Raw genomic sequence first — 14,462 nt, 5'->3', positions numbered from 1 at the left:
GAACCAGGAACATTCTAGAAACATAACCTTATAAGGGGTGAGTCGATTAACATATTAACTGCCATAAGCCCTTTCTCTTTGCCACATCTTAATCAAATGCTTCCCAAGGCTTGAACTTAATCCCTCTTTTTTTTCTGGGTGAAATTCGGCTGGCATGGATCCCCAGTGAGACCCATTCCCATATCACATTAGTCTGTTCTTCACCCAACACTCCCTGTCCCCGTTCATTTCACACTGGGATTTCTGCTCCAGAAGGATTCTGTGAGGGGCACAATTAAAAGTCTCTCATGGAATGGGAGGATCCAGATTTAACAAGTGGGAAAGAGTTTAACCCCACTATCTGTTTAACTGGTCCCGAGGGTGGAGACCTGAAGGAAACTCATGACTGGATTCAGGTCATAGATCTGCAGATGCCAAGGAGATATTAAATTATCCTCCTTGGAATTAAAGCTGGGAATTTTTCTTTCTCTGGAGCAGTAAATTAGGATGTTGATGGGCCCCCCTTCTCTGCTCGCTCTGACCCTCCTGCCCCAGCCTCGCTCGGTTCCATTCACGTTCCTCCTGTCAGGGACACTCTCCACACAGATCATGGCTCGGATTCCTTGGATCCTCAGCAGTGTTTTCCTTGGATTTTAGCCAGGGCTTCCCTGGTTTTGGGGCAGGCTGGAGTGTGTGGAGCTTTCTGCAGCCACCGTTAGGGGTGCGTGTCTTCCTTTTCCCAGCAATTTCCTTCTGTCTTCCCATTACCGACGTTTCTCCTCTCCACCTCTTCCAGCTCCATGCCATGTTGACAGGAGCTCAGAAAGTGCAGGAAAACAGAAACAAGCTCCACAGCGAATTCCTGGAAGAAAAATCCATGGATGGCCAGGAGGCTGCTGTGGCTCCTTCCTGAAAATCTGGGCTGTTGGGAGCACGGCACAGGGTGTCCCAGGACTTAGAGCTGGACACTGAACCCTCCTGGATCTCCTTGGCACCCGTCTCAGGCAGGGATGGTCCTGGATATCCTCCTGGATCTGCCCCAGGACGGTCCCTGCTCCCTGGGGCGGGATGGGATGGGTAGAGGACAAGGAATGAAGGTCAGGAGAAGAGTACAGAGAGGCTTCTTGCCACTGCAGCAAGAAATTTGGTGCACTGAAAGCTCAGCTGGAGATGAAGGTGGCCAAAAATGTGAGGCACAATAAAAATTGACTTGTTAAATCCATTAATAAAAAAAAATTAAAAAATAGAAATTACATCATCCCCTTCCAGGATGTGGATGGTCACCTGACAAACATGGACACAGACACATTGCAGGTTTTCTAATGCATTTATTGCCTCTGTCTTCAACACTCACCCCTCCCTTCCCAGAGGAAAACACGCATTGTACCAAGGGACACTGCAAAGTCCTTGAAGAGGGCAAGCCCTGCTCAGCAGAAACCAAACCACCCCAGACTGAATCACAGCATTCCCATCTTGAATCCAAACCCAGCACGTGCCAGCTCTTGGGAAGAGAGGAACCCCATGGCAGTCAAAACCAGAGCAGTGGGACAAGCATGAGCGCTCTTTGGAATATCCAGATTTATTTAGAATGGAGGCTCTGCAGAAGTTGGTGAGCTGCTATGAGAAAACTCTTGCGGTCCTCGCCAGCCATTTCAGGAGAGCTCCCCAGAGACAGAGGAACTTCTCCTCCCTTTGTCTCTGGGGGATCTTCTCTGGCACAGGGTAGTGGTTGTTTGAAGTTGGTGCCACTGCAGAGTCCTCGGAGCCGGGGCTTGACACAGGTGGCAGCAGCACTCTTCCTGATGTGCTGCCACTTGCTCCTGGGGAGGATTCATTGCAAGGGGCTGAGCTCCGGTTCTGATTTCCAGGCTTTTCCAGGCCATGTTCATCTTCAGGGATGAGCCAGGGCTGTGATCCCTGAATTGGGTGGGGCCGTGATGTCACAAAGGGGCTGAGCGCTGGTGTGATGCAGGGCCGTGATGTCACACAGCTGTCCTGGCCACAGCACTGTGACATCACCGTGCCAGCCCTATATAAACCAGGCCAGCCCCCGCATCTGCCAGTGCAGTCGCCATGGGACGTGCCGTAGCCATGGGTGACGGTGGCGTCCTGATGGCTGCCCTTGTCCTGCTGCTGGCCGCTGTGGCTGTCTGCTGGGCCGGTGGCCACTGGAAACCACGGAGGCGGCAGACGAGGAAGCGCCCCAGGGTTAGGCCCAGAGGCCCATGGAGGAACCGAGCAGCCCCTGAGGCTCCCAGGTTCTCCAGGCCTCGGGCCACCCCTCGCCGACGGCAAGGTGCTCCCGCAAGCCCTCTGGAGAGCTCCAGCAGCTGCGGTCCCTGCATGGCAGTGACCCAAGAGCTGCAGGAAGTGATGATCCGGCACTGGGCACACAATGGGACATCTGTGTCGCTCTTCTTTGGGATGTGGCAGGCGTTGTGGAAAGAACTGGAGAAGCTGATGAGGTGAGGCCACCTGCCCTGCTGTGGCTCGCCCAGCTTCTCCAGAAGCCGCCATCCCTTCAGGAGGCTGCTCTCAGCAAGATTGACCATCCTTGGGAGAGCCTCAAGCCTTGCAAGGATGGCACAGCAGAGAAGACCCGCCATCCGTGCAAGAAGCTCAGGCGGTCAGAGAACGTCCATGGTGCCAGGAGCCTCCGCTATCTCTGACAGCCTCCATCCCTCGGAGTGGCTCAGCCAGACCTGTCAGCCTGCAGAAGGTGCAGAGCCCAGGGACAGGTCTCCCAGCTTCCTTGGACCCTTGGACTTCAACAACATGGGCGCATCCCTGAGCACTGACATGGCCAGGGAAAGCCCGCAGATCCAAGTGGGAGCCCAGCCTGATCCAGGGGAGCCATCTCAGGAGCAGGGGGAGGAGCAGCAAGTGTCCTGGAGCCAGCAGCTGCAGGACCACAGCTCCCAGGTGACGGTGCTGGATGTGCCAGCTGGCAACAGCCCGTGCCTGGTGGAGGAGACAATTCCTGAGGGAACAGGGAGTTTCCTCCATCTCCAGGAAGCTGCTCCCATACAGCCACCAAATACCAACAAGGCTTCTGTACCGGCAGGTGAGACCTGAGGAGCTGTCTGAGGCTGCCATGGGGCTCTGGAGGGGCATTCGTAGGCCAGGCCAGGGCTTCTGAGAGCAGCCTAGAAGCAGGTCAGAGCAAGGTGGCCGGTGTTGGCTGTGGCCACTGCACTGGCGGGCACTTGGGGGGTTCCTGGCAGCATCAGGCCCTGTGATGGAGGCATTGTCTTCTCCTCACAGCCCAACAGCACCTGTGTTCCAAAGGAGATCGTGCTGATGGAGAAGGTGGGCTTTGGCTGCCGCAGAATCATCCAGCTCCTTGACTGGTTCCAGGTGCCTGACAGCTTCGTGCTGGTGATGGAGCATCCGGAGCAATCTTGGGATCTCTTGCACATCCTGCTGGAGCAAGAGTTCCTGAGCGAGGAGGCGGCACGCTGGCTTTTCTGGCAGGTGCTGGAGGCCGTGTGGCACTGCACCACCTGCGGTGTCCTGCACCGGGACATCAAGCCAGAGAACCTCCTCATCAACCCGGAGACTGGCGACCTGAAGCTGATGGACTTCGGTTGCGGCACCTTCCTCCAGGAGCGGGCCTTCACACAGTTTGCCGGTGAGCCCAGAGCGCGGGCCCTGCTCCCAGTGCCAGGCACTGCACAGCCCCATTCCCTCCTGGGCCACGGGGTGCGACATTCAGCCGGCTGTTGGAGAGGGTGTGCGGGTTCCTGCCCTTCGAGAACGAGCGTGACACCGTGTTGGGGCAGCTCTTCTTCCCGCAGGAGGTCTCTCCAGGTTGGTACACGGCCTGAAGCAGGCAGGCTTTGGCAGGTGGCACCGCACAGCCCAGCCCGGCCCTCCCGCAGCTGCGTGGGACGTCCATGTGCCCTCAAGGGCCGGCTGCAGCAGGTGGCCCGTGGCAGGCTGGGTGTGGCACGCTTGGCTGAAGGAGGGGACGCTTGTCCTGCCGTGCCGCTCTCCCGCCAAGGGCAGCTCCCAGCACACGCAGCGTGGCCCGGCTTCTGCAGGCGCCGGGAGCAGCTGGGCAGGAGCCTTCTGCAAGTGAGCGCCGCTTTCTGCCTTCTCTCCCCAGAGTGCCAACATCTGATCCGCTGCTGTTTGTCCAAGCACCCCATGGACCGGCCAGTGCTAGAGCAGATCTTCTACCACCCTTGGGTGTTGGGCGGGCATTTCTGATGCCTTGGTGCAGCCTCTGCAGCACCCAGTTCCCGTGTCCCACGCAGGACTGAGGGCCCAGGAAATAAAACAACCCAAAACCCACTGCGGGCCTGGAAGTTTTGTCCTGGTTAGCAACTTCAGCTAAGGGAACCTCTCTGCAAAAGGGGTAATCAGAGTGTTCTCTTCAGCCTTTGTCAAGATTTTGGTGCCTTTCCTCCAGGTTGTCCCTCAAAATCAGAGGGGGGTGGAGCCTGCACCAGTCCCCCCAAATCGGTGGGAGGCAGAGACTACTCCCAGGCCCCTCAAAACTGGAGGAGGATGGAGACGATCCCCGGGCCCCCCAAACTGAAGGGAGATAAATACCTGGCAACCCAAAATAAGAGATGGATGGAGCCCAGAGCATCCCCCAAGTCAGAGGGGGAAGAGGAGACTGCCAGCCCCCCCAAAGAGGAGGGGAATTGTGCCTGTGCCAGCCCCACAAATTGCAAGGGGACAGAGAACACCCCTGGCCTGGCAATGGGCAAAGTGCGGCCGGGGGCTGCCAGGATGGTGACAACACTGGCACCCCCCAAATCAGAGAGGGACAAAGAGCCCACACAGGCTTCCCAGAAGCAGAAAGGGGGCAGCAAATATCCCCTGTTCCCCTAAGTCGGAGCGGCACAGACACAAATGGCTCCACAAAAAGAGCATGAGGAACCAAGAGCACTGCTGGCCCCACAAGGGTAAGGAGGATGGAGAAACTCCCCATCTGTCTTTGTTTTGGAAGACAGGTGTCTGCTAGGGAGGGCAGGGGCCTCCCCTGGAATGAAAATGTAGACGCCCTCCCTTTGAATTATTATAATTCTGATATCAAGGGGCTTTCAGGCAGAGATCTGGGGATAGGAATAACAGTTCTTTATTAGTATTTATAACCAGGCAAACAAACAACAATAACTTCAGCATTAACAAGAAAACTGAACCAGGGGGCCCTGTTACAACCTTCTCAGCTGAGACGGGAAGGGATGGAGGAGAGGCTTTGTTTTCACAAACCCCCTCGGGCGGGCAGTCCCGGTGCTCCTGCAGGGCTCTGAGGAACACTCAGCTGGAACAGCAGGGATGAGCTGAGATCCTGGGCCGGTGGCTGAGGTGGATCAGCAGCTCTGCGGCGGTGCCTGGCACTGCCACACGTCCCGGCAGGACAGGGGGTGTGAGGTCACCAACAAAGAGGGAAGAAGGAGAAGAAGCAGCAGCTCTTTGTGGGTGATGGCGAAATTCCCTTCTCCCCACCGCAGCAGCTCTGCACCCAATGTGTCCTTCTCTGAAGCTGAAGAAAGCCCCCCAAACTGTCCCCACCCTCTATTTTTCCTGCCCCCTTCCCCTCCTGGGCCCGGCCAAACTCTTTGTCTTTTGCCAAGCACCCACCTGATACCCACAGTTAGTGTCTTAATCCCTCTTAGCATAAACATTACCAATTAAATAAATGCAACTTCATGTTTAATTGCAGAAGTGGAAAAAATGATCCAGAATTCTAAAACTACTTTGAAAAATATGTTATTAATATGGAAAAAGGGAAGAAACATTTGGGGATTACTTCCTACTAAAAATAATTCTAAATATTTCAAAAAATTTCTAATTTTTAAAAATAAAAAATAAAGATAACAAGGTGGGTTCCCCAAGCCCGGCTGCTGCCTGCCCAGCCAAGTCTGTGGCCAGCCAAGCAGCTGTGCCAGTGCTGCTGGTACCAGCCAGACCCCAGAGCAGAAGCCCAAAGGTGTTGCTCAAGCTCTGCCTTGGCAGGAGGGTCCTGCCTTCAGTCCTGTCCAGACACCAGGGCCAGCACTTTCAGGGACAGAGGGTCCTGGTCTGGGTGGTGGCCGCACAGCAATAAGCTGATAACTCAGCGTTGGCAAGGAAAACAGACACGGGCTTGGAGATGCAGGAAGAGAGGTGCAGTTCTCCCTGACTGAATGTAGTGATTAACATTCACACTGTTATAAATGCATATCATATTATTGGCTTTTTGCAAATATTATAAGGAATGTTATATGTATAAGATTAGAAAATCTAGCTGTATTAATATGGTTTCCTTTATTTCTGTTATTGATGAAACTTTGAAATAGTGGTATAATACATATATGTTAAGCTTTGGCATAGTATTAAAACAAAAACTACTTTAGTTTGTATAACCCAAAGACTGCAAAAGATAGCTGGAGATGCCCCCTACATTCAGAAACTATCTTATCCAGATGAAGACAGCAGTGACCAGAACTCTGGGGGAGGAATTTATTGCATTTCTGTTATCAGGAAATGTAAATCTCATTGGCGCCAAGAAGATTGATCTATTGGGAAGGGGGCAAGAGAAAACTAAACAGAAGAACACCAAAGATCCTAAGAAGAATGTATGAATATGCATGAGAATTTATGGATATGTAGTAGGATTCTGTTTTTAAGGGACAATTCTTTGCCAGTAAGGTGTGCTCTCTTGGCTGAATGCAGAGACACCCAGCTGTATCTGTATACTTTACTTTATTTTTAGCTTCTAGTTATCTTTTCATTAAACCTTTAAATTCTATAAGAAAAATACGTGAACCTCATTTTTCACAACACTGAGCTGTTTGGCCGGACATCTGAAGCTGCAGAGGTGCTCCTGTGGAGAGAAGAGGTGGCTGAGGCCCCCAGCTGCCGCTGGCACACAGGGACCCTCCTGCACAGCAGGGCCCAGAGCTGCCAAGGCTCCCCAGCACGGCTGCAGCTGCTGGCACAGCTTGGCCCAGCTGGACAGCTGCCCCTCAAGGCCCTGGAGAGCAGGGGATGGCTCTGGGCAGGGTCCCTGGCCAGGAGCGGGCCCCAGAGCACCTCTGCCTGTCAAGGGCAATCTCGTCCCCCCTCTTTCTCCTGCCCACCTTGCTTTGCCTCTGCCCGCTGCTCCTGGGGCTGCTCTTGGCCAGGCAGCCTCAGTGGCAGCCAGCACTGGCTGCAGCCCCAGCGGGCTCCCCAGGACAAGGCCCAGCAATTAAGAGGCCAATGGAAGCCCTGGGCAGCAGCAGAACTCTCAGCAGAGTTATTTGGACAACCAAGGACTAGCCACAAGTCCACAGCAGCCTCACTGGGAATATTTCTATTCTACAATAACTTTCAAAAGAAGCTGTTTGAGGGAAAGATGAACGAAACACTCACTATTTTCTCTTGCAGGCATACCAGATTCCAACACCGCATAAAACGAAGAAATGCACCAAACAAAGCAGGCCTGCCATTAATTCTAGCCAACAGCGTGTTCCCTGACAGAAACCTCTTCTGATGCCCTTCTGGGAATTGGGAACACGTGTTGTGCTGGCTGCATCTGTGGGAGCAATGGGCAGCGTGAGGCCTGTGCTGTGATCCACTGCTGAGCTGGCAGCACGGTGGGTATGTCCAGGATATTCCCTGTTTCCCCCAGAGCTGGGGCCTGCAGGCACCTTGCCAGCCCTTGGCACAGGCTGTGCCACCCAATAAAGCCCAGAAAGCTGAGAGGAGAACCCAGGGACAGCGCAGCTGCTTGGGCAGTGGCTCCTTCCAGGGACACGGTCCAAACCCATCCCTGAGCAGCCACTGCCACCCCTGACCCTCCCTGCTCTGTGACAGCTCCCCCAGCCCAAGGGGACAGAGTCAGGCCCTGTCAGGGGCCAGTGCAGCCCCTGCCCAGTTGGGAGCCAGGGCTGGCTGTGGCTCTGGGGTCATGGCAGGGCTCCCACTCGGGGCTGCTCCTGTGTCTTGGGCCTCTGGATGCTTAGGGCCGGCTCTGGGAGCAGCTGCAGTGGGATGGACACTGGTGCACGAGTCCCATTTCCCAGGGGCTGGGAATGAGCTCCAGAGGCCTGGAAGCCGAGGCACCTCCAGCTTTGGCTGCTGCCAGGCTCTGCAAGGAGAGGCCCTGTGGGAAGAGCTGCTGGCACACAGCCCCACGGAGGGCTGAGCCCAGCACAGCAATTACCTCCTGTGCCTGGGCCCGTGCCTGCAATTGCCTCCCTTCGTTCAGGAAATGCCGCCTTCCATAGAGCCTCTCTGTCCATCCCTTGAGAAAGGAAGAGGCACAGCTGGATCAGATGGAACCATTACATAGCAGGGAAGTGGCCTCTTCAGGAGGCAGTGCTTGTCAAAGACATGGAAGAGGATCAGGAAAAGGCCCAGGCTCTCTCTTGTCCAAACCACCACCTCTCCTGATCTGCTCAGAGACCAGGAAGTTGCAGAGGATCTCAAGGTGTGCATGGGCCATGGTGCAGTTTGGGCAGCCTGTCTGCTGATGCCAAATGCCTTCCTGCAGAGGCTGGGCAGAAACTGCATCCAGGCCAGGCTGGGAAACAGCCCTGCAGGGCTTGAAAGCAGCAGCAGGGCAGCGAGGCTGCCATGGATCCCTTCCCATGGTGCAGGGCATGGCATGTCCAGAGAAAGCCCCTGACTGCAGAGTCTCAGGAAAGGCTGAGGGAAATGTACCCACCACGCCCTGTGAGCAGTTCCTTCTCTATTTCTTTCAGGATATGGTGTGACTCAAGTGGTTCTTTCTGTCCTGTGGCTCTGTTCTTCCCTCTCGGAGGACCTTAACAAAAAATAGTTCCATTTGCCAGGAATGGATCCCAGAAAAGCAATGCTCAGCCTGTGGGTACGGCAGGGACACACCACTCACCCCTGCGATGGGAACCGGGCTTGCGGGCAGTGATCGGCAAAGGAGCTGGGAAAGTCCTCCCTGCAGACACACCTGTAACTCAACAGCCACAGAAGCTTCTGTCACCTGGTTCCTACCAGGATGTCAATGATTATTCCTTGATGGGACACTGAGAACATACCTGCAGGAGGCTCCAAGGGCTTCAAAACTTTATCCAGCCAATCTAATGGAGAATCCTTCCTGGGAACCTCATCTGGAAGGGGGCACACATCAGAACCATTCCATGGTGTGCTGGGATCGCCCTTCTGCCTTAGGGAACTGGGCACTGCCAGGGGGTTGGGTAAGACCATGGGAGCCAGATGTCAGTGGACATGGAGGACGCTGTAGAGGGGCCTGAAATGCTCTGGGCTGGCTCCTGGTCACTCTCAACACTCTTCCCATGCCCTGTGCAAAATCCCTGAAGGGCGGGCACTCCCCAGTAGCAGAGATATACAGCTCAAGCCTCAGCAGGGCTCAGGCCCAGAGGCACAGCAATTACCTCCTGGGACTGTGCCTGGCATGGCCTCCCTTCCTGCAGCAGAGGCTGTCCATGAGCCACTGCTTCCTCCGGGAAACGCTGCCTTCAGCACAGCCTCTCCATCCACTTCTGCAGAAAGGGACAGCTGGATCAGATGGCAGCATTCCCCACTGGGGAGGTGGCATCTTCAGGAGGCAATGCTTCTCAAAGACTTGGTTAAGGACCAGGATATCATATCAACTTTTGGGATTGGCCAGGGCCCTCCTTTCTCCAAACAGCTGCCATTTCTGATCTCCCCGGAGACCAGAGAATTCTACAAGATCTCAGGCTGTGCATGGCCCATGGTGCAGTTTGGACTCCCTGTCAGCTGATACCAAATGCCTTCCTGCAGAGGCTGGGGAGAAGCTGCAGCCAGGCCAGGCTGGGAAACAGCCCTGCAGGGCATGAAAGCAGCAGCAGGGCAGCAAGGCTGCCATGGATCCCTTCCTGCTGTGTTGGGCACTGCGTGTCCAGATGTGCAGAGAAAGTCCCCAGCTGCTGAGTCTCAGGAGAAGGCTGAGGGACATGGACCCACCTTGTCCTTCCTGCAGAATTTTCTTCAGCATTTGCCTCATGGGTTTGGATGGCTCATGGGGTTTCATAACTCCTGTAGCTTTGGTATTTCCTCTTGGAGGACCTTAGAGCAAAATAATTCCATTTCCCAGGAATGGATCCCAGAATGCCAATGCTCAGCCTGTGGGGTCAGCAGGGACACACCACTCACCCCTGTGATGGGAGCCAGGCTTGTGTGCAGCAACCAACCCAGGAGCTGGGAGAGTCCTCCCTGCAGACACACCTGAAACTCAACAGCCACAGAAGCTTCTGTCATCTCTTCTGATCTGAACAGGCAGCACTGAGCCTCAGGAGTGGTGAGAGGATCACGCAGGGCGAGGGCACACACGTGCATGGCTCTGTCCTGGCACCTGCAGCGATGCTCTCCTGGCCAAGCCTTGGGCTCTGAGCTGGCAGCTCTCCCAGGGGGAAAGGCCTTCACCTACCCTCACCATCTTCCAGAGCCTCAGTCCTGGGTGTGGGTTGGGAAGCCAGATCACCTTCAGCAAGAGGCTTGGCTGAAAAAAGAGGTAGGACAGAACAGCTCTTGTGGCTCTGTAGGAGACCCTCAGGCTCCCTGGGGCTGGCAAAGGAGCCATGCAAGGCACAGCCCCGGGACACAGCCCTGGGCCCGGCCCCTTCCCTCTCTGCTCTTCTCCGTGGCTGCACAGAGCACATGGAAGGAGACACTGGCATTGCACACGGGAAGAAGACTGACAGCTAAATGCTCCTTCTTCCCACTGGTAGTGACCTGTGGGATCCCTCAGGGCTCTAGAAGGGAGCAGGGCGAGGTTTCTAGAACCCAACAAGCCTGAGATTATTTTAAGAGATATGGCATATGAGTGAGCTCTTGCCACCTTGTCATTGCTTGTTCTGTCAGTAAAGGGAATAGAAGAACTTGCCTCCAGCATTCTCCAAGATATTCAAAGTATCATTCAGTAGCACTTCCAAATAATTGAGGTTGAGTTCCAAATCTAGAAGGGAGCACAGATCAGAACAGTTTCCATGGTGTGCTGAGATCCCCTTCTACCTTAGGGAACCGGGCAGTGCAAGGGAGTCATGCTAAGGCTGTGGGTGCCAGATGTCAGTGGACATGGCCACAGCTGCAGAGGGGCCTGGGGGCTCTGGGCTGGCTCCTGGTCACTCTCCACCCTCTTTGCAGGCCCTGTGCAGCATTCCTGGGAGAGGTTGCTGGAGCAGCCCAGGCCCCACTGGGGCCCTCTCTCTGCCACAGCTGAAAGAATTGTAAAAGCAATGGGGAAGAACTACAGCAGGCAGTGCCACAACTGTCCCTCAGGCCCTCCCTCCCTCCTGCCCACGTTCTGCTGGGACAGCTCTCCCATCCCATAGGGACTGGGCCAGGCTCTTTCAGGATACAGTGGAGCCTTGCCCTCCCCCTCTGCCTATTCCCCACCATGGGCACCCCTCTGCAGCTGCTGCCAGGTTTTGGGACCTGTCTCCCATGGAGGGACCCCAGCAGGACTGCTCAGTAGCCAAGTGCCCTGAGCCTGCTGGGGATAATTCCACTGGGCTGTGCCGGTCTTGTCTGGGCTGTGCCTGCAATGCCAAGCAGCAGAGATGGCAGCTCAAGCCTCAGCAGGGCTCAGGCCCAGGGGCACAGCAATTACCTCCTGGGTCTGTGCCTGGCATGGCCTCCCTTCCTGCAGCAGAGGCTGCCCATGAGCCACTGCTTCCTCCGGGAAACGCTGCCTTCAGCACAGCCTCTCCTTCCGTCTCTGGAGAAAGGAAGAGGGATACATGCATCAGGTGGGGCTGTTTGTTCCCCAGCATGAAGGTGGCATCTTCAGGAGGCAATAGTTGTCAAAGATATGGATAAGTTTCAGGAAGGCATCCAAACTTTGGAGCCAGGCCAGCCACATCTACCACAAGACTGGGAAATTGCAGGGGATTTCAGGGTGTGCATGGCCCGTGCTGCAGTTTGGGCTCCCTGACAGCTGATGCCAAATGCCTTCCTGCAGAGGCTGGGGAGAAGCTGCAGCCAGGCCAGGCTGGGAAACAGCCCTGCAGGCTGTGAAAGCAGCAGAGGGGCAGCAAGGCTGCCATGGATCCCTTCCTGCTGTGCCTGGCACGGTGTGTCCAGATGTGCAGAGAAAGCCCCCGGCTGCTGAGTCTCAGGAGAAGGCTGAGGGACGTGGACCCACCACGGCGTCTCTCCAGATCACTCAGCCTCTTGTCTCCTGTAGGTTTGTTCTCCCCTCTAGGAGGACCTTAACAGAAAGCATTTCCATTTCAGATGAATGGATCCCACAGAACCAGGGCTCAGCCTGTGGGATCAGCAGGGACACACCACTCACCCCTGTGATGGGAGCTGGGCTTGCGTGCAGCAACCAGAAAAGGAGTTTGAAATGTCCTCGCTGCAGACACACCTGTAACTCAACAGCCACAGCAGCTTCTGTCACCTGCTTCCTGCCAGGGTGTCAGTGTTTATTCCTTGTTGGGACAGTGAGAACGTACCTGCATGAGGCTCCAGAGGCAGAAAATCTTCATGAAGCCAAGCTGCTGGAGAAGCCTTCCTACCACCCTCATCTGGAAGGAAGCACAGATCAGAACCATTCCATGGTGTGCTGGGACCCCCTTCTGCCTTAGGGAACTGGGCACTGCAAGGGGCTCAGGTAAGGCCGTGGGAGCCAGATGTCAATGGACATGGCCAAAGCTGCAGAGGGGCCTGGGGAGCTCTGGGCTGGCTCTGGTCACTCTCCACCCTCTTTGCAGGCCCTGTGCAACATCCCTGGAAGGGCAGTGGGACCAGCCCAGGGCCCCTGAGGCCTCTGTCCCTCCCACAGAGAAAACCCTCCCTAAAGCCCTGGGGAAAACCATCCCCAACACTTCCCAGGGAGAAGGGAGCACTGTCCCGGGAAAGGGGACTGAGGCTGCCGGCTCACCTGCTCGCCCTGCTCGCCACAGAGCAGCCTGGACAGCCCTGTCAGGCAGGGCCACTGCCAGGAGGAGCAGGAGGAGGAGGCGCAGAGCAAAGGCCATGGTGCCTTGCCCACTGCCAGTCCTGCAGCTCTTGCTGCCACCACTGTCCTGACACCGCTGTCCCAATGTCAGCACCGCTGCTGCCGCCGCCGCTGCTGCCACAACAGTCGTGGTCAAGGACTGACTGCTCGGTCCTTGTGGTGCTGGGCAACCACGGGGCTCTGGGACCTCTGTGACCTCAGAGCCTGCTGTCACCTCAGCCTGCTGTCACCCCAGAGCCTTCTGTGACCTCATGGCCTTAGATGTCTGCCCCAAGTGTACTCCCATCTGTACTAGAGGACTGCTCTGACTGTGAATCTTTGACTTCATCAAAGAGTCATTGCTAAACAAAACCTTGGTTTTGCCTGCTGACATTGCTGGACAGGCAGTGTCCCAGGAGATGCTCTTGATGGTTGCCTCTTTTCCTGGGCATGGCACTGGAGGAGGTCCAGGCCCAGGTGATGCCACTGAAGGAAATGTGCCCTCAGCCCAGGGATGCTCAACACAGACTCCCCCAGCCCCTTGGGGCCCTGCCTCTGGTCACAGCAGCCCCTGCCTGGCTCCTGCCTGCCCATACCAGGGTCAGCCCTGCCTGCTCCTGGACATGGAGCTCAGCCAGGGCTGGTGCTGTGTGGGCTTTGCTGGTGGTACCAGCCAGACACTGGGGTGAGAGCTCCATGTCTTTATTGGAACAGAAGAGCTGTGCTGGGCCCTGCCCTGGCAGGAGGGACCCACCTTCAGTCCAGGCCACAGAGCAGGGCGGGTCCCTTCAGGGACACAGGGCCTTGCTTTGGGTGGTGGCAGCATCTGCACAGCAGCAAGCTGGTAATGCAGCTGTGACAGGGACATCACGTATGGGCATGGAGATGTGAAATGTGTGGTGCAGGTGTCCCTGAGGGAGGTGTTGGCCTTTCCTGTGAAGCTGCAGAGGGGAACCTGTTGAGAGAGGAGATGGCTGAGGCCCCAGCTGCAGCTGGCACACAGGGACCCTCCTGCACACTGGGAGATTCTCACTGTGCTCAAAGTTTCCCTCTGAAGACTAAGAGCTGAATGTGGATGGGCTTAGCAGCTGATCTGCAGGCCAAACAATTGAGGTAGCAAAAGAAGAAATTGAGAAAATACAAGTTTATCCATAGCAAGGAAGAAAGCAAGGCAGTTAGCATGGAAACCAATAAAAAGGTATATAAGGGGTATTTGCAGTTGTAATAAATGGAATTGGTTCGTGCTAACTAAATTGTAACTGTTATTAAAGTTATTATTTGAAACAATCAAGAATCAGTGTTACAAAGCAGATGTACCCCTTTGCAGATGTTACATGTCAAAATTAAGGTACAGGATGTAGTTTAGAAGATAAATGGTGTCTCAAGACCAAAATTGCCTTGAGATGGACCAAAATTAGAACAAATTTAGGCATTGGGCCTAAAGATTAGTAAACATAAGGCTAATTAATAGACTTACATAACACAATGCTCAGTATGTATGCACAAACCTGTAAGGTTATCCAAAGGACAATCAGGAAGAAGAGAAGCCTTCGCCAAAAGACCACCGAAAGAAGACTGAAGACCCCCTAACAACAAGTGAGGC

The 14,462-nt window shown here is 55.2% G+C and overlaps 2 protein-coding genes across 5 annotated transcripts in view; both read right to left on the bottom strand.

The window, feature by feature from the left end:
• LOC147646513 (uncharacterized) overlaps positions 1-14,462 on the bottom strand; it is an 88,243-nt gene that overhangs the window by 55,890 nt on the left and 17,891 nt on the right. The gene's annotated exons all lie outside the window — the stretch shown is intronic.
• On the bottom strand, positions 6,412-13,067 carry LOC147646515 (uncharacterized). Of its 4 annotated transcripts, none has more exons than XM_086873329.1 (16): positions 12,803-13,019; positions 12,375-12,446; positions 12,215-12,286; positions 12,062-12,127; positions 11,528-11,635; positions 10,802-10,873; positions 10,346-10,417; positions 10,072-10,149; positions 9,883-9,984; positions 9,330-9,437; positions 8,973-9,044; positions 8,813-8,884; positions 8,627-8,725; positions 8,123-8,203; positions 7,330-7,492; positions 6,412-6,799 (listed from the first exon to the last, which is right to left on the bottom strand). In XM_086873329.1, coding segments are annotated over exons 1-16 (1,335 nt in total). In that variant the 5' UTR covers positions 12,900-13,019; the 3' UTR covers positions 6,412-6,798. The 4 variants fall into 4 exon arrangements, with proteins under 4 accessions (XP_086729455.1, XP_086729456.1, XP_086729457.1 ...); XM_086873330.1 differs by having other exon boundaries at positions 10,072-10,143; XM_086873331.1 differs by lacking the exons at positions 12,062-12,127; positions 12,215-12,286 and having other exon boundaries at positions 8,973-9,116; positions 12,803-13,067.

Source organism: Cyanistes caeruleus, unplaced genomic scaffold (assembly GCF_971803275.1).
Source record: "Cyanistes caeruleus unplaced genomic scaffold, bCyaCae1.hap1.1 HAP1_SCAFFOLD_94, whole genome shotgun sequence".
NCBI classification, from domain to species: domain Eukaryota; kingdom Metazoa; phylum Chordata; class Aves; order Passeriformes; family Paridae; genus Cyanistes; species Cyanistes caeruleus.
Note: the sequence above shows the minus strand (reverse complement) of the source record. Positions and strands in the feature narration are given on the sequence as shown.